Source organism: Ixodes scapularis, unplaced genomic scaffold, assembly GCF_016920785.2.
Source record: "Ixodes scapularis isolate PalLabHiFi unplaced genomic scaffold, ASM1692078v2 PGA_scaffold13__105_contigs__length_92229423, whole genome shotgun sequence".
Classification (NCBI taxonomy): Eukaryota; Metazoa; Arthropoda; class Arachnida; order Ixodida; family Ixodidae; genus Ixodes; species Ixodes scapularis.
The window spans coordinates 4,017,004-4,043,994 of record NW_024609839.1 but is presented as its reverse complement, the minus strand read 5'-3'; the positions used below and the strand labels follow the sequence as shown (position 1 = coordinate 4,043,994).

The window sequence follows — 26,991 nt, the reverse complement described above, 5'->3', positions numbered from 1 at the left end:
TTCATTCCCAAGCCGGGGAAACCACCCCACGTCGACAACTTGCACCCCATCTTCCTCACGTCGTGTGTGGGGAAGGTGGTCGAGCGTATGGTTTTAAGAGACATTTGGACATCGACCATGTACGGGTTCCGGAGGCACGTGGGCACGCAAGACGTCTTGGTGCAACTACACGAGCTGGTAATCAGGAAAGCAAAGACTCCTACGCCAAGAGCTATCCTGGGGATCGATCTCAAGGGGCCTTCGATGACGTTACACAAGCAAGTATTCTCCGTAACCTGCGGCAAACGGGGTGTGGAAAGCGAACATTCAAGTGTGCACAGGATTTCTTAAGCAATAGAACGGCAACGATCAAAATTGGAGAAAAGGAGTCGAAACCGATAGCCCTGGGAGACAGAGGCACCCCGCAAGAGTCGGTTTTCTCGCCAATTGTCTTCAACCTGGCACTCCTCCCGCTCTCGGCCCTGCTTCAAGACATAGAGGGCATAGATCATGTTATCTACGCAAACGATATCACTGTGTGGACGTCGAAGGCAGGGTCGGAGAGTTGGTTGGACTAGACCCTTCACGGAGTGGCAAAGACCGTGCACCAGTTCGCTAAATCGTGCGGCCTCAGTTGCTCGGCACAGAAGTCGGAGTTACTCGTCATCAAGCCAAGAACAAAGAAAGGAGAACAAGAGAACGTCGGCATCACCATCGACGGGACAAGCATAACGCCAACCACGCAAGCACGTATCCTGTCCTGGGTGTCATCTTCCCGAAAAGCGGCAAAGCGGGGGCGTCGATCGAAAAGACGAAGGTTTCTAAGGACTAAAATACGAACATGATCAGAAGAGTCATGAACAGAAGTGTAGTGTTCCAAGAGTCAGACAAGAAGGAAAGCGGCGATAGGCCAGGATAGAGAAGGATAGAGAATTTCTCTGGCTTCCTTTTTTCTACCTCAATAAAAACAAAAGAGAAGAGGAGGATGAAGAGGTGGATAGAATAAAAGCGGCAGTTTTGATCTTGACGCGTGTTACGAACCGTTACACTTGGCGCAGTCGAGAAGATCACATGAAAGATGTGGTTTTCTTTAATTTTGACGGTTGGCAAAGAAGGACAGCCAATACTGGAGAGCTACCAGCTAAACGGTGAGGAAACAGTTCCAATGGCCCGGGAAGCTAACAGCATAGAACTTATCTCCTTCATCGCCAGGAAAGCGAAGTTGTCGCCGAAAGAACTTCTAAAACGGAAGGTGAAACTAAACATCATAGTGCAGGAATTCTAGGAGTGGTTTCAGAAACCGACCACTACTTCTGGTGAAGTGATTTCGGCCGGTAGAGACTTGGCATCGGTTGTTGCTCAGCTGCTGCAGTTGCAAGTATCTCAAATAGAACGCCAGAGGCAGTTCATGACCACCATGTTAGAAAATATGAGAGTGGAAAGACGTAGGCGGGAAAAGACAGTAAAGCCAGATATGTTTAACGGCGAATCTTCAGCTGCTTCTACGTGGCTGAACTTCTCTAAATATGCCTGTGAGAAAAACCGCGGGACAAAAAACAGCGCGCGGATCAAGAATTTAAGGCTCTTTCTCGCAGGGAATGCGAAAAAGTGGTACGAATTTCATGTGGGTGCGATTCGTGGGATACGTAGAAGGAGAGCTTCACAATATCTTCTGACAAAATGCGGTTGAATGTGGGATAAGGCAATATTTTACAAACATCGAGAAGGCAGCCTACTAGATTAGTTTTATGAGAAAGAGCGACTTGTACAGCTCGCCGATTCTAATTTACCCGAAACATCGATCGTCGCACTGGTCATCCACGGGATGAGCAAAGAGGCAGAAAGACAAGTGAGAGCGCACTCTCCAAAGACCATTGAGGACCTTCTGTATTCACTGAAGGTTGTGTTCGTAGACCACTCCATTCCCCACGGAAAACAACGACCACTAACGAAGCTCAGAAGCGCGACCGTCAACACCCACAGCGGCCAAAAGCTTCCAGTAAACCGGGCAAGTAACAAGCCTTAAATGAACACAAGACCCAATTCAGTCAGCCACGAAGCACGTGCGAATGCATGCGCGTGCCATCGCATTGTGGAAGGGCCGCAATGCGCGTGCTTCGATACATGCCACCGCATCGTAAACAGCGGTGCTAACGACCAGACGGAAATCTAATAAGAGGGAGCACAGTCCCTCCCGATGACGAAGAAAGCGACTGTCTACTTGGTTAAGTACAACATCCTTTATGCCCCTGTTATCGTCAGTGGGAGACACGTGGATGCCTTCGTTGATACTGGAGCATCCATCAGCCTTGTCAACAAGAATATCGTGGACCCAGAAAAGATACGAAGTCGGCTGCCCATCGACGTTTACAGCTATGATGACAATGTTAAGCTAATGCAAAACTGGACGACGTTGGAAGTCGAGTTTAAGGGAAAGAAAATCCCGGTCAAGGCACTCGCCGCAGAAGACGTCGAGCTCGTGTTCGTTTTATCACGACTCGACATGAAGCACTTCCAAATGAACATAGCCTGGAAGGACGAAGTAACCCTAGACAAGGATGCGGATAGCTCACCTGCTGCTCCAGGTCAAATGGTCAGAACTGTGAAGAGGTCTAAGTACGTACCAACATCGTTCCCAGATTTGATATGTGTAGAATCATATCCATCAGCAACATCGGTTATTGAGGTTCCATTCAAGCTACGCGACACATCTGCAGTGCGGAAAAAACCCTACAGCATTTCCCACGAAAAGAAATTATGGCTTAAGCGGGAAGTGTAGAGAATGCTAGATGCCAGGATCATCAGACCCTTGACGTCAACGTTGTCATCCCCAATCACCATAGCCCCTAAAGAAGATGGCATATTTCGTCTCTGCACAGATTATCACCAAATCAATTCCCAGACAGGACGTGCTCCTGGTTCTACAGGATCGATCTCTGTGAAGGCTATTGGCAGGTCCCTCTACAGGAACACATCAAGTCCTTTATTGCCTTTGTAACACCAATCGACGTGTACGAATATAACCGACTACCACTTGGTTGGAAGAACTCTGGAGCCAGGTTTCAGAAGATGATATTGTCACGAATGACAAGTGATGAGGCGGCGAATAACTGAATAACCTGAATGTTTAACGGGGCGAACTTGTGCCCAAAAATAAAAGGAAAAATAAAGATAACAGCAGAGCGTCGCGGGCGTCGAAGGCGGCGAAGCAGTAAGATCGAACGCTGATGCGAAACTAATTGTGGTTCGCCACGCGGAGCCCCTTATGTGCACACGTGCGGTTCTGGAAGATTCGGCATAGAAGGTTCTGCGTGTAGAACATTCTGACCTCGAACAAGCAGCACGGTTCTCGAATTTACCAGAACCTTACGTCAGCGTCAACAAAAATGCGTCCCCGCGACCAGGACTCTAGATTTCTGCGTGGAAGGCACGCTCGATAACCGTTAGGCCACGAGCGCACTGCCTGCTTGGTCAACTGCGCTCGCGGCATCACTCCCCACTTTAAAAAAGTGCATCGCCCCGATGCAACACAAAACAAAACAGAGCAAATAAAAAGGAAACTAGACTAAATAATCATTTGGAACACATAAGGTCCACAGTCCTATCGAGCGTAGTACGGATTCATTCAGGCCGTGGTGGACGGCGTGATGATGTTCTTGTTCCGTCGGGCATCACCTCGTAGTTCAGATCTCCAAGTCGACGAAGTACCTTGTACGGTCCGAAATACCGTTTCAGGAGTTTCTCGCTGAGGCCACGGCGACGAATGGGGACCCTGTCTGCGGGCTGGAAGTGGACGTCCCGACGACGAAAGGTGTAGCGGCCAAAGTCGAAGCGTTGTTGAGCTTTAATCCGGAGTCTGGCGAGCTGACGGACTTCTGCCCGTTGGGCAACCATCTGAGGGTCGTCGCTTCTGTCGACAGCCGGTTCTTGGGGTAACATCACGTCCAGCATTGTCGTTACCTTGCGGCCATGAACCAGTTGAAAGGGTGTCTACCCAATGGACTCTTGCACGGCCGTTTTGTAGGCCAACGTGACGTACGGCAACACTTCGTCCCATGTCTTGTGCTCGACGTCGACGTAGATGAAGGTCATATCGGCGATGGTCTTGTTGAGTCTTCCCGTCGGCCCGTTGGTCTGCGGGTGGTACGCCGTGGTGCGACGATGGCTGGTGTGGCTGAGAAGAAGGACTTCTTGCGACAGCTGGGCCATGAATGATAATCCACAGTCTGAGATTGGGATATGGGGAAAGCCGTGCCGGAGGACGATGGACTCGATGAAAAACTTGGCAACTTCGACAACAGTCTCTGCAGGAAGGGCTTTCGTTTCGGAGTACCGGGTGAGATAATCTGTGGCGACGATGATCCACCGGTTCCCCGACGTCGACGTCGCAAAAAGGCCGAGTAGATCCATTTCGATCTGCTGAAAGGGTGCAGTTGGAGGAGAAATTGGCTGCAGGAGTCCGGCCGGCCTCATCGGAGAATTCTTGCGTCGCTGGTACTCGTGGCATGATCGTGTGTATAGGTGGACGGTCTTGGGGAGCTTGGGCCAGTAATACGTTTCACGAATACGGGCCAGTGTCCGGGTGTAAACAAGGTGTCCGGACGTTGGGTCGTTGGGGCAGGCTTCGAAGATCTCCTCTTGAAGGTCGGTCAGAATTACCAGCAGCCAGGACAAGTTGTTGTCCCTGAAGTTCTCAATGTATAGTACACCTTGTCACATCACGAAGTTCGACAGGGCTCGTGAGAAAACACGTGGCGTGGTACTCCCGCGCCCTTCCAGGTGCTCTATTAGTGCGCGCAGCTCAGGATCGTCTCGTTGACGTCGTGCCATGTCGTCAATGTTCACTGCGCCTAGGAAGCACTCGTCTTCATTGTCGTCGCTGCTGCCGGAAGGTGTTTCGACGGGCGCTTGAGACAGGCAGTCGGCGTCGCTGTGCTTGTGGCCGGACTTGTAGACCACAGTCATGTTGAACTCTTTTAGCCGGAGACTCCATCTAGCGAGGCGTCCTGACGGGTCCTTGAGGCTGACAAGCCAGCAGAGCGAATGGTGGTCCATGACTACGCGGAACGGGCTCTCGTACAAGTACGGACGAAACTTCGTGATTGCCCAGATGACCGCAAGGCGTTCTTTCTCAGTCGTGGAGCAATTTTTCTCCGACGTGGATAGTGTCCGACTTGCATAGGCGATTACTCGCTCGGTGCCTTCTTGTAGTTGAACCAGTATCACGCAGAGTCTTGCGTTACTTGCGTCCGTGTGGATCTCGATTTCCGCATCCTGACCGAAATGTCCAAGAACACGAGGAGTCTGGAGTCGTCGCCTCAGCTCGTCGAATGCCTGCTGCTGCTCCTCGGCCCATTCGAACTTCTGGGCGTCCTTCGTGAGGTTTGTGAGCGGTGCAGAAATCCTAGCGAAATCCCGAACGAAGCGCCGATAGTAGGCACATAGTCCAAGGAACCTGAGTACGGCCTTCTTGTCTGTCTGCGCTGGAAATCCTGCGACAGCGCGAATCTTTTCTGGGTCCGGGCAAACGCCTTCGTTAATAACCACGTAACCTAGGAACTTCAGTTCGTCATAAGCGAAGCGACACTTTGACGGTTGGAGAGTGAGTCCGGCGGTTCGTATTGCTTAGAGAACAGCTCGGAGACGTCGCAAGTGCTCGTCAAAGTTGCCGGAAAAAAACTACGACGTCCTCGAGGTACACGGGACAGCTCTGCCACTTCAGTCCTGCCAGTACGGTGTCCATGACATGCTGGAAAGTTGCTGGCGCCGTGCATAGGCCGAAAGGCATCACATTGAACTCGTACAGGCCATCCGTCGTGACGAAAGCTGTCTTCTCTCGGTCGCGTTCGTCGACTTCGATTTGCCAGAAGCCACTCTTCAGAACCATCGATGAAAAGTATTGAGAGTGGCGCAGCCGGTCTAACGTGTCGTCGACGCGGGGAAGTGGATATACATCTTTTTACGTTACCGTGTTCAGCTGCCGGTAGTCCACACAGAACCTAAGCGTTCCCTCCTTCGTTTTAACCAGTACGACTGGAGAGGCCCACGGACTGCTTGAAGGCTGGATTATGTCGTCGTTCAGCATCTCTTGAACTTGCTCCTGGATTACCTTCCTTTGTTTTACGGAGACTCTGTACGGCGATCGATGCACAGGGCGCGCGTCGTGCTAGGTAATGATGCGGTGCTTCGCAACGGCGATTTGGGGTACCTTCGACGATGTCGCAAAGCAGTCGGTGTACTCGGCGAGGAGGTCGATCAGCTGCCCTCTTTTCGGGCCCGGAAGCTTAGGGTCAATGTCGAGCTGCGCTGGCGACGTACTGTCTTGCTGAGGTGGCGAGGATTCTTCAGTAATCCCAGTGATTTGGGCGGAGCTCCGGAGTTCCTCGACGTGACCCACGGCTGCACCTTTCGTGATATGTTGCGTTTCATTTCGGAAGTTCGTCACGAGGACTACAGTGCGGCCATCCCCAAGTTCAGCTACTCCTCTCGCAGCGCCTATTCCTCTTCCCAGTACCAATTGAAGGTTTCCCTCCCGAAGAATGTCGCCGCGGATAACTGCATCAGTCACGACGGTTACGACGACACTTGATCGCGGCGGCAGAGTAACGTGGTCGGCAGCGACTCGGGCGGCAGCTGACGCTGTTCGGGGTGTCCCTGAAGGTGGAAGAGGTGTACGCAGCGTCAATCTGTTTTTACCAAGGTCGATAAGAGCGCCGTATTCGCACAAAAATCCATGCCGAGGATGACGTCTCTGGCAGAGTCTTATAGAATAGCGAATTTCACAGGACACGTCTTGCCGTGAACCTCGGCGGGAGCAGTGCATCTTCCGACTGGCGTGATGAGATGTCCCCCGGCGGTCCGTATCTGTGGGCCATCCCACAGCGTCGTCACTTTCCGAAGGCGTTGGGAGAGCCTCCCACTCAGAACGGAGTAGTCTGCTTAGTGTCAACGAGAGCCGACGCGTCGTGGCCGTCGATAACGACATGTAGATTATTCTTCACCGTTGCAGAAGCGTCGTTTCGGTCTCCGGTAATGTTTGAGTGGGGGCCCTCCGACGTTTGTGGTGGATCTTGGCGTCGGTCGTCTTCGGCAACTCCACCTCCAGGGGTTGCCGCGCCTAGTTTCCCCGGCGAGGAACGAGGGGCGACGGGCTTTCACGTCGGGGTCGCTGCGTCGGCGAAGCTGTTCGTCGTGGCGATGGCGACCGGGAGACGCGGCGAGCTGCAGGTGGGGGAGACTGAGGTCGTCTGAGGTATTCTTCGATCTCCTGCGGTCGTTCACCGTAGCGTGGACGTGGATCGTTCGGATGGAAGCCACGCAGCCCTATTTGCCGGTAGGGGCAGCGGAGGTAGATATGGTCGGCTTACCCGCAGTGGTAGCACAACGGGCGTCGATCGGCCGTCCTCCACACGTCGATTTTTCTCGGCGATAGTTGTTCCGGGCGGACATACTGGACTTCTCCTTCCCGGCGACCAGGATGCAACGGCATCGGTGTGTCTCGCTGTCGTGGCGCCGTGGATTGGCGGTTAGCTTGGAGGGGGGGGGGGGGGGTCGTCGGGCCATGGTGGCGTAGCTCAATGTCGGTTCCTCTGGAGTCGTCGTGTTGATCAGGACTTCAGGTTGTCAGGTTGGAAAGCTCTGTAAACCTCCTCTCGAACAACCTCAGTGAGCGACAGTGGGGATGGGCGATCCGCGGCGGGGAGCATCTTGCGTATTTCTTCACGGACAATGTCGCGGACGATTTTCCGAAGGCCGTCGACACCGGTGGTATTCAGGTCCAGTCGGCAAGATGCGGCGGTTGGAGGAGCAGGCACGCCGGCGAGTCGATGGTAATAGCTTGCTCGGGCCGGCAGCGGGCGCTCGATCTTAGGGGCTTCAGCCACAAAACCGTGGACTTTTTGTCGGGGGATTGAGGACAAGTCTCCCAAAAATTTCAGCCTTCACGCCACGCATGTGGACGCGAAGCTTCTTCTCCTCGGCTGCCTCCGGATCGGCTCGGGCGCATAGGCGCATGACATCCTCTACGAAGCTGGTCACGCTTTCGTTGGGGCCCTGCACTCTTGTTTGGAGAAGGTCCTCCGCTCGCTGCCGACGGTAAACTCAGTCGTCCATCCGTTGTGGCGGGATACACGCTGAATTTGTCAGCCAGTCTTAAATGTCCTCGTGGACGTCTCCGTGAAAAGGCGTTGGAGTTCTGGGTGTGACCGGCAGGTACGCGACGGCAGAAGCGGTCGGGGTCTGCGCCTGGTTGACCATCGTCGTCTTCTTCGGCTTGGTCGTGGGTGGCAGAAGTCCGTGTTCCAGGTGTAGACCTTGGATGTGGCGATTTGATCGGGTCTTGATCTGGTCTTCGTCGGGGCCTCCGAAACTGGGGTTCGGAGTTGTACTGCGGGAACTTGGGGGGGGGGGGGGGAGGGGAGGTGCGCTGCACGGACATGCGGTACCCCGCACCTCCACCACAATGTCACGAATGGCAAGTGATGAGGCGGCGAATGACTGAGTAAACGAACGTTCAGTGGGGCGAACTTGTGCCCACAAATAAAAGGAAAAAGAATGATAACAACAGAGCGTCGCGGGTGTCGAAGGCGGCGAAGCAGCAAGATCGAACGCTGAGGTGAAACTAACTGCGGCTCGCCACGCGGAGCCCCTTATGTACACGCGTGGGGTTCTGGAAGATTCGGCGTAGAAGGTTCTGTGTGTAGAACATTCTGACAGCGCCAGCGTGTGTAGAAGAGAATTCAAGGAAGATGGTGCATTGACGTTCGTCCAGGCCTTCGTGATGTCGCGCATCGTTTAAGCGGCGCCGTATCTCAAGTTACTCAAGAAATACAGGGTGCAGTTGAACGTTATTATACGGAAGGCAACCAAGATGGCGCTGAGCATGCCGAAGCATTCGTCGACAGACAAGCTTCTCGGCATGGCCAAGCACAACGTCGTTGAAGAGTTAAAAGAAGCTCATCTGTCTAATCAAAGAGTTCGGCTCAGTCATACTTTGGCAAGACGTCGCGTTCTTGCCAAGTTTGGCTGGCAAGAGGCAGATCGGAAGGAAACGGGGCCGTTACCCAGGCTATGGGAGCATAAAATCGACTCTAAGCCGCTGCCTCGAAACATGAGGCAGCGTCGTAACGACAGCCGTAGAGCGGCTCGTATAGCGGCCTTGACGGAGACTTTAGTTCAAATAGAAGAAGAGGAAGAGGGGGTCACTTTCTACACATACGCTTCGTTACCCAAGTTTTCATCGAAAGCACGCCGGCAGTTACGACAGGGGAGTTGCTTGTGACCTGCACCTCCATCAAGACGTCTTTTCCGGAATGGGCAGAAGAGGTCGCAATAGCTCTAGCACTCGCGCAGCCCAAAGTGGGAAGAATTGTCACTGACTCGCAAAAGGCATATAACAGCTAAAGAAAGGGGTGGGTGTCTCTTGCGGCAATACATTCTCAAAATAAACGCGACGTACAGAGCGTGACACTGTTGGCGCGAACAAGCGATCGCCAGTTTTTTGTGTTTTTCTCTTAGAACGGAAAGGCTGCCATCAAAGATATTATTGTTATAGAAAGACCTCGTCTAGGGCTCTAATATAAGAGGTAAAGGTATGAGCCCACTAATACGTTTTCTGAATAAATTGCGAAAAATCGCCGATGTCGTGTTTGCGCTAACAGTGTCGCGATGTGTACCTGAAAGGAACGTTGAGTTGATAAGGACTCCGGCTCAATCTGGGCTGGAGGGCAACGAACTTGCCCACCAGTTTGCCCGAGAGATGAAACACCGGGTAAAGGAAGGTGAGCCACGGTCCGTAATTGATGATAGCGACATTGCGAACCATTACAGGATGGAAAGGCGACGTTACCCCGATCCTCAAAAATCGCTTAGCAGAGAACAGCAAGCGATTTATAGGCAGGTACAGGCAGAATCTTTCCCGCACCCTTACCTTCAAAACAAGATGTACCCGGAAAGGTACGAGAAGGAATGTAATTTCTGGAGGACTCAGTTAGGCACACTCCAACACGTCATTGGAGCATAAGATTTTGTCAAGCCACCCCCCCTCCCCTCCCACACCTCTTACCGCCCCCACCACCCCACCCACTCCCTCATCCTCTCTTACCGTGCGATAGGATACCTTGCTAACCAGCCCCGCACTTGAAGACCAGCTTGTCCTGATCTCCAGGGGCCAGACGGCTAGGGAAGCATATGGGTCCCGTGAAGAGAGAACCACTTCCATCGACGGCGTTTAAGAAGACGTCGTAATTAGCTCGGTTCAATAAAGATGTTTCTCTCTCTCTCTCTCCAAGAGTTGCTTCTCGGGACCTCTCGGGAGCCGCCGTCGCTTCCGTCCTCCCCACCACAGCTCGCCTAATCGCAACTTTCACGACCTATAGGGGTGCGCACTGGCGCCTGTAAAAATGGCCGTCATTTGGCTGATTGTCGTAGAACAGCAGTACGAGGGTGTGTCAGCGACGCCTAAGTAATTCTAGTTTTGCAATATACGAGCAGAATTAGAGCTTATTTATTTATTTCATGCCAGGATAGGTGTAGGCAAGCACCTTTATTGTGAAGCCGATCATCCAGGAGCTAGGGAGCGCGATTCTCACACCGCGGTGCCACCATCGCTGAAAGTTGCGAATAATCTCTTTCATACTTAGGGTAATACGCTGTCAAAGCTGTTGACGGAAGCATCAGACTTGATCCTTTTGATCGCTTGCACGTGTTCTCGCGCAACCGAACAGATGAAACCACGCGCTTGTAAAAAAAAAAAAAAAAATCTTATAGATTAACACGCGGCCCTGACGTGACGCAGCTGCGGTGGCACTGTCGACGGCACTGCGCATGCGCAGATGCTTCCCTTCACGCGAATTTCGTTTCTGGGCATGCGCAGTCCCCACACCTTGTGTGGGCAAACGCGGGCTTGTTTGTAAACAGCGTGTTGGTCTATACATAGACGCTTCTTGTTTCCTGTCGTTCTCAGTCACGTGGGTTCCGTGTCTGGTATACGGGACAAAAAAGTAATAAAACATTTCAACCTGGAATATGCAAGAAAACATAGGTGAGGCAAAAAAATGTGTGACGGTCACGCATTTTTCGTGCACACCTTCCAGGGGCGTGGAGAGACGAAAACGATGTTTTACCGCATGCCAGAAGTGACGACATTCAAAATGGCTGCTCCCTTGTGGAAAATGTGTATATTCCTACTAAGGGATCTTGTATAAATTTCATATAGTGTTGTTGGATACGGCGTCTTGTGTAGGTATATGAAGCCCATACCCGCTTACAGGATTCTGTGTAGGTATACCCCAGGGGCGGATTTATGGGTCAGGCCTGGGAGGGGCTTTGGCCACTCGGCGGCCGGAGGGGGGGGGGGGGGGGGGGTGAGTCTGCTGAGATATTCAATCAATTCAATTTTATCTTCTAACGCAGTGTTGTGGGTCCCCGGGCAAAAAAGCTGTCGTTGACAGATTGAGAGTGCCGGGGGTCCCATAGAGACAGCAACGTTTTGTGAAAAAGTAAAACAGTTAGGACGCGTTACGGCCGAAACGTTGCCCCGATATAATGTGTTGACCCAATATTTGCTATGTCGCCAAAAACTAAACTTTTGGCTGGTGTTTATCAATGATTTTACTTTAAAAAAAAATTTGACTTTGGGGATTTAAGGAGAAGGGGGCGGGCTCCCCTCCCCCCCTCCTTTAACTCTGCCCTTGCCATACGAAGACACAGGATCCTGCATAGGTATACAGGATCCATACCCACAAAAAGGATCCTGATAGGACGTCATCCCCACCAGCGGAAATGACGTCCGTTGTTGATGTAAGTGTCGCATTAGTTGTGGCTGCTGATGTTGCGGTTGGCGGTGTAAGGCGTCCGTCAAATGCCAAATCCTTGAAAAGAATCGCCCGCCACAGCGGTCATAACCCGCTCTATACTCAGAGATTTTTTTAGTGCCCGATTCCCATTCAAAACGAAGTGAGTTGGAGCACTATATGCGTAGCAGTGAAAAGATGCTAGGGCTTATTTTGTAGAGACTAGGATTGTGCCTCTAATGACTGTTATTTGAACTATGATTCATTACCTGTTTGACTTCTCGTATGAAACTATGCAGGATTTAGCTGCACATTTCGGATTACTATTTGCAAGTGCATACGAAGTGCTTCCTGTGTGCCTTCCCACACAAAAGTATACGGGAAATGCCTTTTCGTAAGACTTTCTGTATGAATTTAGATAAAATTTTCCAATGAGGTCGGGTTCGTGTTTCGCTGCTTTAGCATATTTGTTGTCGCATTGTGCGTAATTTTCGGCCAAGAGAAAGATTAGTGATATCAGCCTTGGTCTTTCACAAGCGTACAATGAAAGAACAATCGCTGCATTAGGGCTCACTCACTCGAGTTTTAGGGGCGAAGCTCCTTAAAGGTGTATCCACACGACGGACCGGGCCGCGGACCGATTGATCACGTGGTGTATCCACACGACGGACCGGGCCGCGGACCGATTGATCACGTGATGCGAGGCCCGCGGGCCGCCCGGCTGCAATGAGTATCCACACGGCGGACCAAAAGAGCAGACGACAGAGTGAACGGGCCGGTCTAACCCTCGACCTCACAGCTCTGCCAAACGCATGCAACCAGCTGCTTTGAGGCTATTTGTAAGGAACCAAGATGGAGGTTGAACGAAAAAGACTTTTGGCCGCGGTGGCCCTGGCGTTGACTATTGACGACGAGGAGGACTTAAGTGAACCGAAAAGGGCATGCATCTATTGTCCCACAGAGCGGGGAATTGCTCCGCGAGCGCGATGAAGTAAAAAGTTGCATCGTCGCACCATGCCGCCATCGTCGCACAACAAAAGGTTCGTCTTCTTCGTCTTCAACAGTTGGCGCCAAAAGAACACGACTTTGGATTTCGATTCCAATCTAAACAACAAAAGTCAGCTTGTTGCCAGACTTAGCACTTCAATTATACTAAAAACGCCGCGGTCCGCCGCCAAGGTCCGGGCGAGAAAAGCGCTTGGCATTTCTCAGAAGCGCGGGCCGCGGACCGCCGGCGGACCTCGAAAAGCGGTGACGTAAGATCACGTGATGCGCGGCCCGCGGACCAAAACAGCAATTTGGTCCGTCGTGTGGATACACCTTTAAGGTGTATTCACACGGCGGACAAATTTCGGGAACGGTGTCCGCGGACCTGTTAAATATGCGTATCACGTGGCTTCGACGTCACAACAGACAAGTCCGCGGACTTGGGCAAGTCCGAGAACATACGAATTAGTACTGCATGGTTGGCGTGAACCAAGGCGAGAACTGCTAGTCCGAGCTCGTACCTTTCTCGCTGCCTTTGCTGCACGAGATATCTGTTCAGGATTGGTATTTCCCAACGCTCTCACCTCGCGCCGAGAGCCTTGGTGGTGCTTCGCTGCGGTCCAAGCTACAAGAAAACGGCCACGCAACGCACGTGACGGTCGATTCCAATCCCGCCAGCGTCTGATGAACCTGGCATTGAAGACGACAACGATGAAGGATCTCAGCGATGAAGCAACGCTGTGTTTAATCGCACTCGTAGAAGAGTTTCCTAAGCGTTGGTGCCTTCAAAACGACCAGTACCGCAACAACGGTATAAAATCAGAGCTCTGGAAACAAATTGCCAATGAAATGGAACGGCGCTACTCCCATGCCTTACACGGGAGGTGAGTTCATTGAAGGCGGACTAATTAGTGTCGATTCCGTGTTGTATTTGACCGCTTATTGTTGTCTAATACCTTAGAGGAAGTGAGGGGCTTTTTTTCAAAAATAAGCGACGCATCTTCAGACGGGAGAAGGAAAAGATTACGAAGACGAAGAGCGGCCAAGCTGCGGAGTACACGTACAACGGTAGATGGAGGTTCTACCGCAGTCTCCTGTTCTTGGATCGGAGCAAACCTGCCCTTTCCCGGGAGTGCAACGAATGTTACCAACACGAGGATCCCAGGGGAGGGAGTAACGTTTGGCGGGTTGACCCATTCGTTTAACTTGATTTTTTATACCTATCGAACGAAACGTTGGCGAGCGTTCGTTGATGGAGGTCACGGAATCCTGTTAGCCTGTCTGACGATCGAGTTCTGGCTTTGCTCTACACGCTTCAGCAATTTGTTTTGTTCGGGCTTCAGCATTTTGTTTCGTTCACTCGTGTTAATCACGGTTTCTTGAAGTGCTGGTAGTCTCTGGATGAAGCTGCGAGACACTATCTTAGGATTTGACAACTGGCGGCCCGCGGGCCGGGTCCTGGCCGCAATGCAGTTTCATTCAAATTTATTAAGTAAACTTTTTTTTTATTAAATTTTGCAAGTGAAATTGCCAACCGCCGATGAGCTTTCGATGGGTCCGACCTGCTGCGTCTTTATAAAAAACAACTCTCGCTTCTCCCACAATATTACGGTTGTGACATCTGCTCTTGGTCACGTAACCCATCGCCGTCCTCCCTTCACTACTAAAACTATCTCTCTTTCTCTCTCTTGATCTCTCTCTATTTTTATCTCTCCCTCATTGCTCTAAACAGTAAATGGCAGACACTTGCGATATTCTGCCGTGCAAGCGGGAGTTTTACATACATCAATATTTTACATACAGTTCCTCTACAGTAATGCATTCGTATTTCTTTTACCTTTTCAGATGGACAGTGAGACAGAATTGGCGTCTGTTATGACAGAGATGAAGGAACTTGTCCTTGGCACGCCTTCCACACACACACCGCGCGGAACAACGATTCCCACTGTGGAAGTGTCTGGCGCTCCTGTGAAACGCTCAAAGTGCGATGACGAAAAAAAAAAAAGAAACAGATGACTGCTCCAGCTCTGGGTGGAAAGAGCGCACGGTTGCTTTCACTAAAATTGCGGAAAGTTTTGCAACTGAAAAAAGTTGCGACAGCGCTGATAATTTCGGAAGAGCAGTGGCGGGCCACATGAGAAACCTAAATGGAACCAATTTTATTGAGTGTCAGATAGAGGTATTAAAACTAGTCAAGCGTTACCTAGACCAACAGCAAGAATAAATGTAATTCAACGAACCCAATTTAAACTAAAAAATGTTAATCCAAAATTAGCATTTCGCACTCATAAGTAAAGGGAATACTTGAAAACAAACAAATGCTTGTATCATTTGCCTTTTGTACTTATTCCATTCGGACCTGACGGCTGTTTTTGTTAAACTGGGGCGGGTGTGTTAGATTGCGAACCAATATTATAGCATGACGAAATAAAAAATAAGAAAACATTAAAGATTCTTTCAAGTTTATTTACATAAAATTGAACAATTAGAGCATAACACAAAAAGTTTTTGGTAGTCAAAGTGCCAGCACATGCATGAACAATTGTTAAGGGGAAGCTACGGAGCTTCTTGAAAAAAATGAGTTAGAAGTGAATTCTAGTGTATTTTTACCCCGTGAACCCGAATACCCAAACCATTTGCTGCGTAAGTATTGTTAAACGCGAGAAAAACTCGAAAGACAGTCGCTGTCCGTGACGTCATCGACGGCTCTTTTGGCTGCCCAAAGCTAGGGGGGCGGGGCTTCAGCCCTATTTTGAAATTGCTCTTGTGGCTCTCCGGCGCGTCGCATTGAAATTTAATTTTGATATCTGTTATTCTAAAGGCCAAATGAACGCAATGCATGCGTTTTTTCTCAAATGTAGAAGTGCCCCAGAAGTAGCAATATATAGCTCATGAAATGGTATATTTGCTTCTGCACATGTCTGAACATGCAGATAAGGTTACATTTTGTTATTTATCCGCAGATTAAGGCCCGCCTGTTCCCTCTGCCACGCGACGGCGTCGTCGTCATTAAAGTATCTCAGTAGACGCTCACGCACATCTAGAGCTCTTGCCCCGGAGCGCCCTTTGCAACTTCGTAGCCCGAAGTAGATTGCCCTTTTTCGCTGGTGCTCCTCCCTCGACGCTTTAAAAAGCACAGGTGCAGCTCGCAAATAGTTGTGCAGCACACAGGCCGCCTTGATGAATGAGGTGACCCTTCCTGGTTCGGCATCGATAGTCGTGTGCAAAAACCTAAAACGGTTTGCCAGAATTTGCCAGAATGCCAAACGCATTTTCTGCTACCCGTCTGGCTCGGCTTAATCTGAAATGAAAAAAAAAAAATAAAACGATAAGAAATACGGTGTTTAGAAATGACATGATGTAGGCAACACACCTGTAGTTAAATATAACCTTTTCTTCATCCAAATTTGTACCAGTGTACGGCTTCATTAAGTTTACAGACAAGGGGAAGGCGTCGTCTCCCACGATGACGGGTGGGACGACCGGTCCAGGTCCTGAGATCGGCAGCCCGGCTGTTCCGTTCTCGATGGCATTCCGCAGTGGTGTCGTCCTCCAAATGCCTCCATCTCCATCAGACCCAGGTGCGCCAACATCAATGTACAAAAACCTGCTGTCTGCGTCAACAAGAGCAAAAAGCACGATACTGAAGGTCTTCTTGTAATTAAAATAAACAGATCCAGAGTTCGGAGGTTTGATAATTGTGACATATTTTCCGTCCAGCGCTCCAATACATTGCAGAAACTGCCATCTTTCGTAAAAGTTCTTCATTACTGCAAGCCACTCATCTTTCGTCCGCGGGGACACCAGATATTTTGGTCCCAGCATTTTGTAAATGGCGTCACAAGTTTCAACGAGGAACCCGTTGACGGCGCTGTGGCTAATGCGGAACTGCCTGCTTAAGGAATGTTGACTTTCGCCTGAAAATTCGCAAGAAAACAAGAAACACGGCTAAGTCGAGCGTAGCTCTCAAATATGCTGAAACAAAGACAAAAGTAAGAAGAATAACCACACACCTGAAGCAAGAAACCGGAACGTCAGTTGAAGTTTGTCCTTGGCTGGAATGGCTGGACGCATTTCAGTGACGAGTTTTTGGATGCACGATGCAATTTACGAGAGAATGTCAGCAAACTGGTTGGAGTCAACGCGCAGCAAGCGGCGGTACTCCACGGGGTCGCTCTTCAGAAGTTCTTGATAGAGTAGATTCTGTATACCGAGTTCCTTCTTGGACATCCATGTTTTAATCCATGGTTTTTTTGCGTCGGTATTAGGTGCTTCCGCGACTTCCTCATCCGCCATCATGAGGGCACAAGCCACAACAACTCGTGAAGCCTAGTTGGCCTCCATGTTCGAATCGAAAACAATTTCCCGTCGTTTTCTTTCTTTTTCTTTTCGGCTCCTCTTTCCACTAAGCGCAGGAATCCTCGAACATCTTCCACAGCTGTAGCTCGTGCGTACTAATCGTACTGGAAAATGAGCAAAGGCTTATCCGTGCGCGAGAACCGTGAGAGGCATATAAAAGAAAAAGAAAACCGCTCGTGCACCGAAGTGTACCACGAGCACTTTCACGCAATCGGTTCCCTGGCTTGTCCGAGAACCACAGCGGACTCGAAAAAAGGCAGAATTGGATCGCTTTCAATACTCCTATAATCATGGTCCGGCAGGTCCGCGGACATATTCTGTGACGTTCGCCCACGTGATACGCAAGATATATCAGGTCCGAGGACACGTTTTTCAGGTCCGTGGACATGTCCCCTGGTTTTGCCTGCTCTTTTCGCAAGAAGAATGGCCGATTTTATACCCCGGAAAAGGTGACGTCACGCCTTTTGTAGGAACTTGTCCGCGGACGAAGTCCTTCGTGTGAATACACCATTAAGGTGTATCCACACGACGGACCGGGCCGCGGACCGATTGATCACGTGATGCGCGGCCCGCGGGCCGCCCGGCTGCAATGAGCATCCACACGGCGGACCAAAAGAGCAGACGACAGGGTGAACGGGCCGGTCTAACCCTCGACCTCACAGCTCCGCCAAACGCATGCAGCGAGCTGCTTTGAGGCTATTTGTAAGGAGCCAAGATGGAGGTTGAACGAAAAAGACGTTCGACCGCGGTGGCCCTGGCGTTGACTATTGAGGACGAGGAGGACTTAAGTGAACCCAAAGAGGCATGGGGACATCTTTAGATGATTATTTGAGTAGTCGTCGCGACTATTGTCCCACAGAGCGGGGAATTGCTAAATGAGCGCGATGAAGTAACAAGTTGCATCGCCGCACAACAAAAGGTTTTTCTTCTTTGTCTTCAACAGTTGGCGCTAAAATAAAACGACTTTGAGTTTGGATTCCAATCCAAACAACAAAAGTCAGCTTGTTGCCAGACTTAGTGCTTCAATTATACTAAAAACCCTGCGGTCCGCCGCCAAGGTCCGGGCGAGAAAAGTCGCTTGGCGTTTCTCAGAAGCGCGGGCCGCGGATCGCCGGCGGACCTCAAAGACCGATGACGTGAGATCACGTGATGCGCGGCCCGCGGACCAAAACAGCGATTTGGTCCGTCGTGTGGATACACCTTTAGGGGCTAGCCATGTTACACCTACAATCGTCATTCCAGAAATGGACGATGTGCAAATCAATATTGATGGTGTTATCAGTGCCATTAACCGCTTGCCGACAAAATCCAGCCCGGGTCCTGATGGTGTATGCTCGAAGCTACTTTAACTAACAAAGGATGCATCAAGCGCCGTGCTTGCCAGCTTACTCCAGCAATCGCTTAATACTGGCCACATTCCGAACGAATGGAAATCAGCAAATGTCGTGCCGATTTATAAATCTGGTAATCGGAATTGCCCAACAAACTATAGACCAATTTCATTGACCTCTGTTCTTTGTAAACTTTTAGAACATAATATATTCATCTGTCATGAAACACTTAGTCTCAAACAACCTGCTATTTCCCAATCAGCACGGCTTTCAACGTGGTATTTCGTGTGAAACCCAACTGTTTGAACTGGTAACGGATTTGCATACCTGTATTCACTCATCCTCACAAACCGACGCTATTTTTATAGACTTTTCGAAGGCCTTTGATCGTGTACCACACAGTCGTCTGATAAAAAAAACTACAATATCTCAAAATTAATGATAAGGTAATTACATGGATTCGTGAGTTTTTGCACGATAGAAAACAATCAGTACTTGCAAATGACATCACCTCACCACCTATACATGTCAAATCTGGTGTCCCTCAAGGATCCGTTATTGGACAACTTTTGTTTTTAATTTATATAAATGACCTCCTCAACAACATTTCTTCAAAGATTCGCCTATTTGCAGACGACTGTGTGGTATACCGTCAAATATCTAGTCAAAGCGACTGCCAGGCCCTTCAAAGTGATTTGGATATCATACTTTCATGTTGTGACACGTGGCAAATGCAGATAAATATAGATAAAACAAAAATAATGACATTTACCAATCGTCGCTCATCTTTTCAATACGACTACAAAGTTATAGATTCAAAATTGCATAAAGTATCCACATATAAATATTTAGGAGTCCACTTAACTTTCAACCTCTCCTGGAACACTCATCTAGATTATATCCTTAGGAGGGCTAACCAGTCACTTGGTTTCTTAAGAAGGCATTTATATATGGCAACAGCAGAAACGAAGCTACTTGCATACTCTACCCTCATTAGGCCCAAGTTGGAATATGCAGCTATAATTTGGAACCCGCATCAAAAATATTTAATTAATAATTTAGAATCATTACAAAACAGGGCCACCAGGTTTATACTAAAAACGTATTCACCTATAAGCGTCAGTCAACTTAAGAGTTCACTTGGTTTATTGACTCTCCACCAGCGAAGATACCTCGCAAGGTTATCCCATTTTCATAAACTCTATCATAGTTCCTCAGATGTCCGTCAAAACAACATTCTCCCACCGGCTCGCATTTCCCCTCGTCATGATCATTGTTACAAAGTTCATATTCCATTTGCAAGAACTAATCTGTTCAAATACTCCCCGTTCGTACAAGCGGCGACTGAATGGAATGAGTTGGCAAGCGAAATTGCGACGGTCACTGATCATGATACATTTATGTTGTTATTGCGTGAATCTTTAGGGTGAATGAATCATATATTGCCCTGTATGTTACTCGCTCGCTGGGTCTATTGCTTTTTTTCTAGCACGTCGACTGCCTCCAATGATGTGAGTGCGTGTGTGGCTTTTTTGTTATGTAATGTCTTCCCTTCATGGTTCTGTTTAGCGTGACACGATGTCTTCTATTTTTTCTTGTAAAATATTGTATGATTATGTAAAAGTTTATACGACACCCCCCTCTATGTAATGCTCCTTTGGAGCCTTTAGAGGTATGTAAATAAATAAATAAAAATAAATGTCCGTATGTCCGTCCGATGTCCGGCGTCGGGGGCTCGTGCTCCTGCTCGTGAGCTTACGCGCTCACGTGCTCACGAGCACGTGAGCACGTGCTCCCGTGCTCGTGTAGGACAAAAAAAAAAAAACGACCGCATCTCCACGTGGTGGATGATGTTGATTCGGGCGAAGCTCTGGTGGTGCTTGTCTGCGTAGACGCTGAGCCGCAGCATGCCGAGCCTTTCGTTCGTTTTCATCCATGTCAGAAAGAGAATGTGTGGTATGGAAAGTGGTTATTTACGCATTTGAGCATTTGACCGCAGCGTGACATGGATGAAAACGAACGAAAGGCTCGGCATGCTGCGGCTCAGCGTCTACGCAGACACGCACCACCAAAGCTTCGCCCCAATCAACATCATTCACAACGTGGAGTTGCGTTTTTTTTTTCTTGTTTTTTTTTTTTTTTTCCGGTACAATATACGTACCTGTGAAGTCATAAGCCACGGATTGGCTATCAGATTGAGTTTATTTTTGGGGGCTCCTTCAAACATGGATGCTGCTTGTTATAGAGAAATGAGTACTATTAAATAGCGCTGATCAGAGCTACCACAGAAACCACACTGGCTCTTTATTTATGCTCCTTACAGCGACCAAACGTTAGTTATAGCAAATCTAGTTACGTTGCCGCGAAATGACAGGCATGTTTGTTGCAACTGCCGCAGAAGTGCTGGATGTTCGAGGCGCTGCTGACTAGTTCAGGGACCAAGTGACTCTGCCTCCGGTCCGAAAAAACTGGTCCGGAAGCGACTGCCCCGAACCAGTCATTCCTGTGACAAAAAGCTGTCGCGCTACCGTTGCAATTTCTAAGGTCGCCATTTAAAAGCAGTTGTTTTGTGCTCCAGGTTTGGGTTGCCTTTTCTGGGATGCTAATACAGAAGGAGTTATACATTTGTACTTGCCTATCCACGAAGCTCCCCCCTGTGTTTTAAATCCACTCTCGTAATGTTTGATAACTTTCTCGAAGTAGTTGTTCTCGGCTTCAGATCTGGACCGACGTTGAATCACCTGGAAGTTGATAGATGAGTCAGCGCGAAGGGAATCAGAATGTGGCAACGGTGAGGGTGCAGGCTAGCTGGTGTAAATTGAGCAGAGCTGTAAACCCGAGACTGGCGATGCGGACCAGGGACAAACACACAACGACACGGACGAAGTCTCAAACGCAGCTACAAACTTTATTTCATAGGACAAACATACATGTCACTCGCCACCCTTTGTCCCCCTCTTTTTTCTTTTCTCTTCCCGAAACCCCTTACTCCTTCCCTCTTCCTTTTCCGAGGCCCCCGTACATTCCAGTCAGAAATAAGCTCAGACGTCGCCAACTCGAATTTGCCGACAAATCTTGTGTTAACGCTCATACACAGCGACATCCCGAGGTCACTCCGGTGCTCCCAAACCAGTCACAAAGCCGCCGACAAATCTCCTGTCAACACACACGCACCGCGACACCCCGATGTCATCCCGGTTCCCTCAAACCAGTCAGCCGCAAAATATTTTCGGCGTCTGAACTTAAGTGGACGGATGTTTGACTGATGCATTCGGCAGACGTCTTTATCCTAATGGTCTCTCTCACTGATCTTTTCATGTCGTTGTTATCGATGCGAAAAGCATACGAGAACCTTATGAGAGTACATAAAAGCAATATAAGATAATATAAGAAGTTATACCAAACTGATAAGAAGTTACTTTTAACTTCTTAGATAATATTCTATTTTCCTTATATGATCTTATAAAGTTCTTTTATGCTTTTATATGATCTTATTTGATCCTATGCGTTTAATTGACAGAGAAATGTTTATTCATATCAGATTAATTTACTAGGGTTTATATGACTTTCTGGCAGCAGTATTTTATGAAAAATACTATATTCCCCTTCGTGGCTATTCGTACAATATGCGAGCACTTTGTTTTAATTTTATAAATAGGGAAAGTATAACATGCCATAAGCACAAAACGCTCATAGGCAAGACTGCGGGATATTCAACTTATTCTTGAAGAATATAAAAGTTTTAAAATAAGCATGTGCTTCTTCTTGTTGCACGCTGCGAGTCACTTATAACATCCTCTGGACTAATATTACGGCGGCATATTATGGTGATTGCAAGTTCAAGTATTGCAAAAATGGTTCATATAACCTAATGCAAAAAAAAAAATAATGTCGGGCATAGCCTTAAAAAGTATACGTTCTAGGGTTCTAATTAGTATTGACTACTACAGTATGATTGCCGTCTATAATACTTACAGGGAATATAGCTGTGTCTCCACTTCTTCGGTTAAAGTCAATTTCGAAAATATTTTGTTAAAAATAGAATATTTCAGAATCTGTGGATTTCTTACCCGAATTGAACTTATTTATCACGTTTCAATTCGGAATAAGTTCTTTCTAAAATGATCTGAGAAGTTTGCCATATTGTTATAGGGTACTCACTTGGTGGGCTAAACCGATCTATTAGAAGTCCATATTTGCTTAATTTGAGTTTGTATTTAGATTGTTTGATATAATAAACATTTAAATTTTTAACAAAGTAATATATGCATATCTTTTGAAGTAAAAAATAAGCAATGCCTTTTTGAAGAGGGGCAGAGGTCTGGTAAATCATGAGTTACGGTGATTATGAGACTTGGGTCTAATAATTGCGGGAGTTTTTTCACTCCTAGTGAAGGAACTGGTAAATATTTTAGTAGATGAGCTCTCCTTTGTATCAAAAATAACACAAATTGTAGCCGTCTTCTGAACTTTTACACCGCCTTGCCTGTCACCTGCGCAGTGTAGTGCAGAAGGAGACCGTAGAGTTTCCGGTTATGTTCCCGAACACGCCTTCGTTCTGCGGCAATTTGAAAAACACGAAAGAATAAGACATGTAGAGACAGAGCCAGTGCTGAAAACCTTAAGGATTTTGCCCTATATCTAGGGAGTTGCATTATATTCTAGGGACAAAGAGAAATTTGTTCGAATCTAGGGATTGACTTTAATTAGGTCTCAGTGGGTTGTAGAGACACGTTCCTTCCCTTTTTCCTCCTCGTGCCGGCCGAGTGCAGCGGGAAAAAGGCTTCTTTGGATGTTATAGGGACCAGAGGTAATCTCCAGTGGGAACAACAGCGAATTTAGGGGACCACCCAAGGCCAAAGTAACACAGTTTAATTATGTAAAAAGGTTTTAACGAAGCAAATTTAACCTTTAAATGGTCACCCAACTACATAATTCTATTCTTAAGGTGCTCCGTAACGATAATCTCAGCATTCAAGCAAATTAACACATTTCCTGAACATCTTGGGGAAACCAGGGAATTGTTTGATAAAATTTTGGGAAGAAACGACCGTGGAGGTTGGCAGAACCTTGCCTCAGGCAGGGTGTACTCATAGCCTCCGTTACCGCTCATTCACACTGGAAGCGGATCGGCGTTCGCAATGCGGTTGCGAACGCGGTTGTATACAGATCCAGTACAATTGCACGCGCTCTTGATGCCATCGAGTGCGCGTGCAATTGCACTGGATCTTTATAGCACCGCGTTCGCAACTGCTTTGCGAGCGCGGATTGGCTTCCAGCGTGAATGAGCGGTTATACTCACAAACCGCGGCAGTTCGACGACGGAGCCAAAGAGTGCCCTGTCGCAAATTTGGAGCGCGAGGATTTGGTAGGCTACCAGATCCTCGCGCTCCAAATTTGCGACAGGGCTAGAGATGTAAAATTTCCGGAAATTTTGAAGGCCGGAAAAAAACGACGAAAAAAACAAGTTTTTTTCCGGAAATTTTGGACACATTCGAAAAATATTCTCAACAGCTATAATTCAGTAATGATTCGAAATATATCGACAGAGGTCAACAACCGCAAGATATTTCCGCCAGTTTTACGGTGAACTATTATATTATATCACGTTTTTTAACGTTTACGACAACTTTTGTCAATTTAGCTGAGCTTTGACTACTCATCTGGCAAAAACCGATAGCACCTACGCAGTTCTTCGTCCCCGCCGGTGCCGTTGGCGCTCTCGACGGGCAGTCGGAGGAGCCATATCACTTTAGCTTTCCCAGCCCCTTAGTGAAAGTTCTGAGCATCTTACTCTGGTGTGGACACTTGCCGTGGACCGTGGAGCTGTCAAAACTGTGTGCTGTGCGCCGTGGAGAGCTCAGCCAGGGCAGCTATAACGCTTTAGCTTGAACAGCGCCGCTTCCGAAACCTCGCGCGCATCGTTCTCGGGTATGGACTTTCGCCGTGGATCCGTGAAAACTGTGCGCTGTTCGCTATGGTGAGGCCGCGCTCCAACGTTTGGAGGAACTTTGACGTGCTAAACAGTGGTAAGGGGCCAGCGGTGTGCAGATTTTGCTGTGCCAAATACGAATTTCCCAACGCAACTCGCTTGCGGCAGCAGATCGAAAGGTGCTCGAAGTGCCCCCCGGACATCAGGTCTGCAGCATCGGACGACCCGACAAAATCAGAGTCTGGGGCATGTCGGTCCAGGAGCCCATCTGTGGAAGTTTTACGGTCAGAGCGTGCACCTGTGGAAAATGAAAGCACAAGCTCTCAAAATGAGGCCGACAGGTATGTCAAGCAGCGAACTTCTATAGAAGCGTTCGTTGACAGAATGACGCAAGGGTGTCAAAGCAAAGCTTGATGAGGCGCTGGCTCGAGCGATATATGCCAGTGGAACGCCTTTATCAGTTACGTAAAACAGATACTGGCGAGAAGCGTTCAAGCTCCTCAGGCCCGCATTCGTGCCGCCTTCCAGGCATTCTTTAGGTGGACGACTCTTGGAGGCCGAGTATGCCTGAGTGATGACGCAGGTGGAAGAGAAAGTCAACGCCGCTCTGTGCGTCACTGTACTCACGGACAGCTGGACCAATGTACGGGGCGAGAGCATCTTGAACTTTGTGTTGGCTACACCGAAGCCTATTTTCTACAGCGCCGTGGAGACGGAAGATCACAGGCACACAGGAGACTACATCGCGGGAGAGATTGTGAAGGTTGTGGAGAAAATTGGAACCGACAAGGTTTTCGCTCTTGTTACCGACAATGCAAGCAACATGAAGGCCGCGTGGACAATTGTCAGTCTGCGCTACCCTAGCATCACTACTCTTGGATGCTGTGCTCATGGACTAAACTTGTTGCTGTCGGACATGCTCAAACTGGTGACATTGCAAGAAGTTTGCAAGAGGTCCAAGACTGTAATCAAGTATGTCAGAAACTCTCACGTGGTTGCGGCTCACTTTGCTAAGAGGCAAGAAGAGTGCAATGCTGGAAACCAGACCACATTAAAACTACCAGCTGAAACTCGCTGGGCGGGCATTTTGATGTCACTAAAAGGCTTACTGAAGACCAAAGAAGCTTTACAGAAAACTGTGATCGCTGCGGAGCTTCAAGTGAGCAGGGAAATAAGATCAACGATATTAGATGAAGACTACTTTTGGCGAGATGTGCAAAGCACCTTCCACGTGTTGCAGCCAGTTGCCCGTGCTATTTCCGAGGCTGAGTCAGACACTGCTGTCCTCTCAGACGTCCATGAGATCCTGTTCAAAGTAACAAGACAAGTCGAAGAGGCCCTTCCAAACTCTGCCTTGACAACGGGCGAAAAGAAAAGAGTAGCAGAAATCCTGTGTGAGCGACGCAACTTTATTTGCCGTCCAGCACATGCTGCAGCAAATTTGCTCGACCCGAAGTTCAAAGGGCGGTGCTTAAGTGACGAAGAGGTATGCCACGCAATGGTCTACATCACAGAGACAGCAGAAAGGATGTGTCTCGATGTGGGAAAAGTATTGTCAAATCTCGCCGAATACCGGGTCCAGTCAGGTGCTTGGTCGAGGAAGGCATTGGAGGACTCGGTGAAGCATATTCCACCGTCCACGTGGTGGCAAGGGCTGTGTGCCTCTGAACCCCTGGCACCAATTGCTTGTTGCCTTCTCCAAGTCCCGCCCTCCTCCGCTGCGTGCGAACGAAACTGGTCGAAGTTCAGCGGTCTCCACACCAAAAGTAGGAACCGACTCAAAGGACACAGAGTGCAGAAGTTGGTGTTTGTTCGCTCCAATCTCGAGCTCAGGAGCCCTGATCTGAAATACCACGACGGAGATGACTCAAGCGTGGAGTCAGAGTAGCCCTAACTAACACACTGCTTTGGAACATCCGTCTTAATTTACAAAATATATCTAGTCAACGCGTGCATATCTACCTCATCCAATGTTGGTTTTGAAGTTTGATCCTGTACTCTTTAATGCAGAACTAGTTGTACCCTTAGAAGGGGAAAGGGTCATGACAAAATACATCAATGTTGTTAAACCTCACTCCCCTTTGAATATGATTATTTAACGTGGCATTACAACATGGCACTACCTTCATGATAGTACATTAAGCAATTAATTTCTTCCATGGTTGACATATGCGACTATATTTCGCCACTCTGCTGTTATGTTATTTAAAGCTATGTTCATGCTGGTGCGGTAGTGGAGATCCGGCTGTAAATTAAGAGTCTCGTATATTAATTTATTGACCGAGAAAAACGCCATAGAGGACTTAGAAACACGGCTTCATCACATGCGTACACACTACCAACGAGCCTCAGACAGCACTGTCATTTCTCCTCCGTATAAGGCGTTCACACTGAACAGTAAAGCAACGGTCATTCGGGATGGTTGCTGCATAGTTTTTAGACAACGCAAACGGTGCAACGACGGGGCGAGGCGGCAGACAACCCGAGGTGATTGTGTTTCCTCACTTGCCCCGCCGTCGCGCTGTTTTGTTTTCTTAGGGGCTGAAAGATGTATTATGTTTAGTATAGCGTGATTAAGTTTCCGCCTGCTCTGCCGGCAAAACTCAATTCA

General features: G+C 48.7%; 2 protein-coding genes across 2 annotated transcripts in view; one reads left to right on the top strand and one right to left on the bottom strand.

The window, feature by feature from the left end:
• Positions 1–23,042, bottom strand: part of LOC120841041 (ficolin-1-like) — a 46,930-nt gene extending 23,888 nt beyond the window's left edge. Inside the window, exons 1-2 of the mRNA XM_040211876.2 lie at positions 22,968–23,042; positions 21,084–21,252 (exon numbers count right to left, since the gene is read on the bottom strand). Of these exons, the coding sequence (XP_040067810.1) occupies positions 21,084–21,252; positions 22,968–23,042 (244 nt within the window). The remainder of the gene's footprint in view (positions 1–21,083; positions 21,253–22,967) is intronic.
• A 1,912-nt stretch (positions 23,043–24,954) lies between these two features.
• Positions 24,955–26,268, top strand: LOC120841042. The gene has a single exon (XM_040211877.1). The coding sequence runs from the start codon at positions 24,955–24,957 to the stop codon at positions 26,266–26,268; it is 1,314 nt and encodes a 437-aa protein (XP_040067811.1).
• The last annotated feature ends 723 nt before the right edge of the window (positions 26,269–26,991 follow it).

Bases quoted from the DNA above. Each gene is read 5' to 3' on its own strand.
- LOC120841042 (XM_040211877.1), top strand. From the start codon at position 24,955: ATGACGCAGGTGGAAGAGAAAGTCAACGCCGCTCTGTGCGTCACTGTA.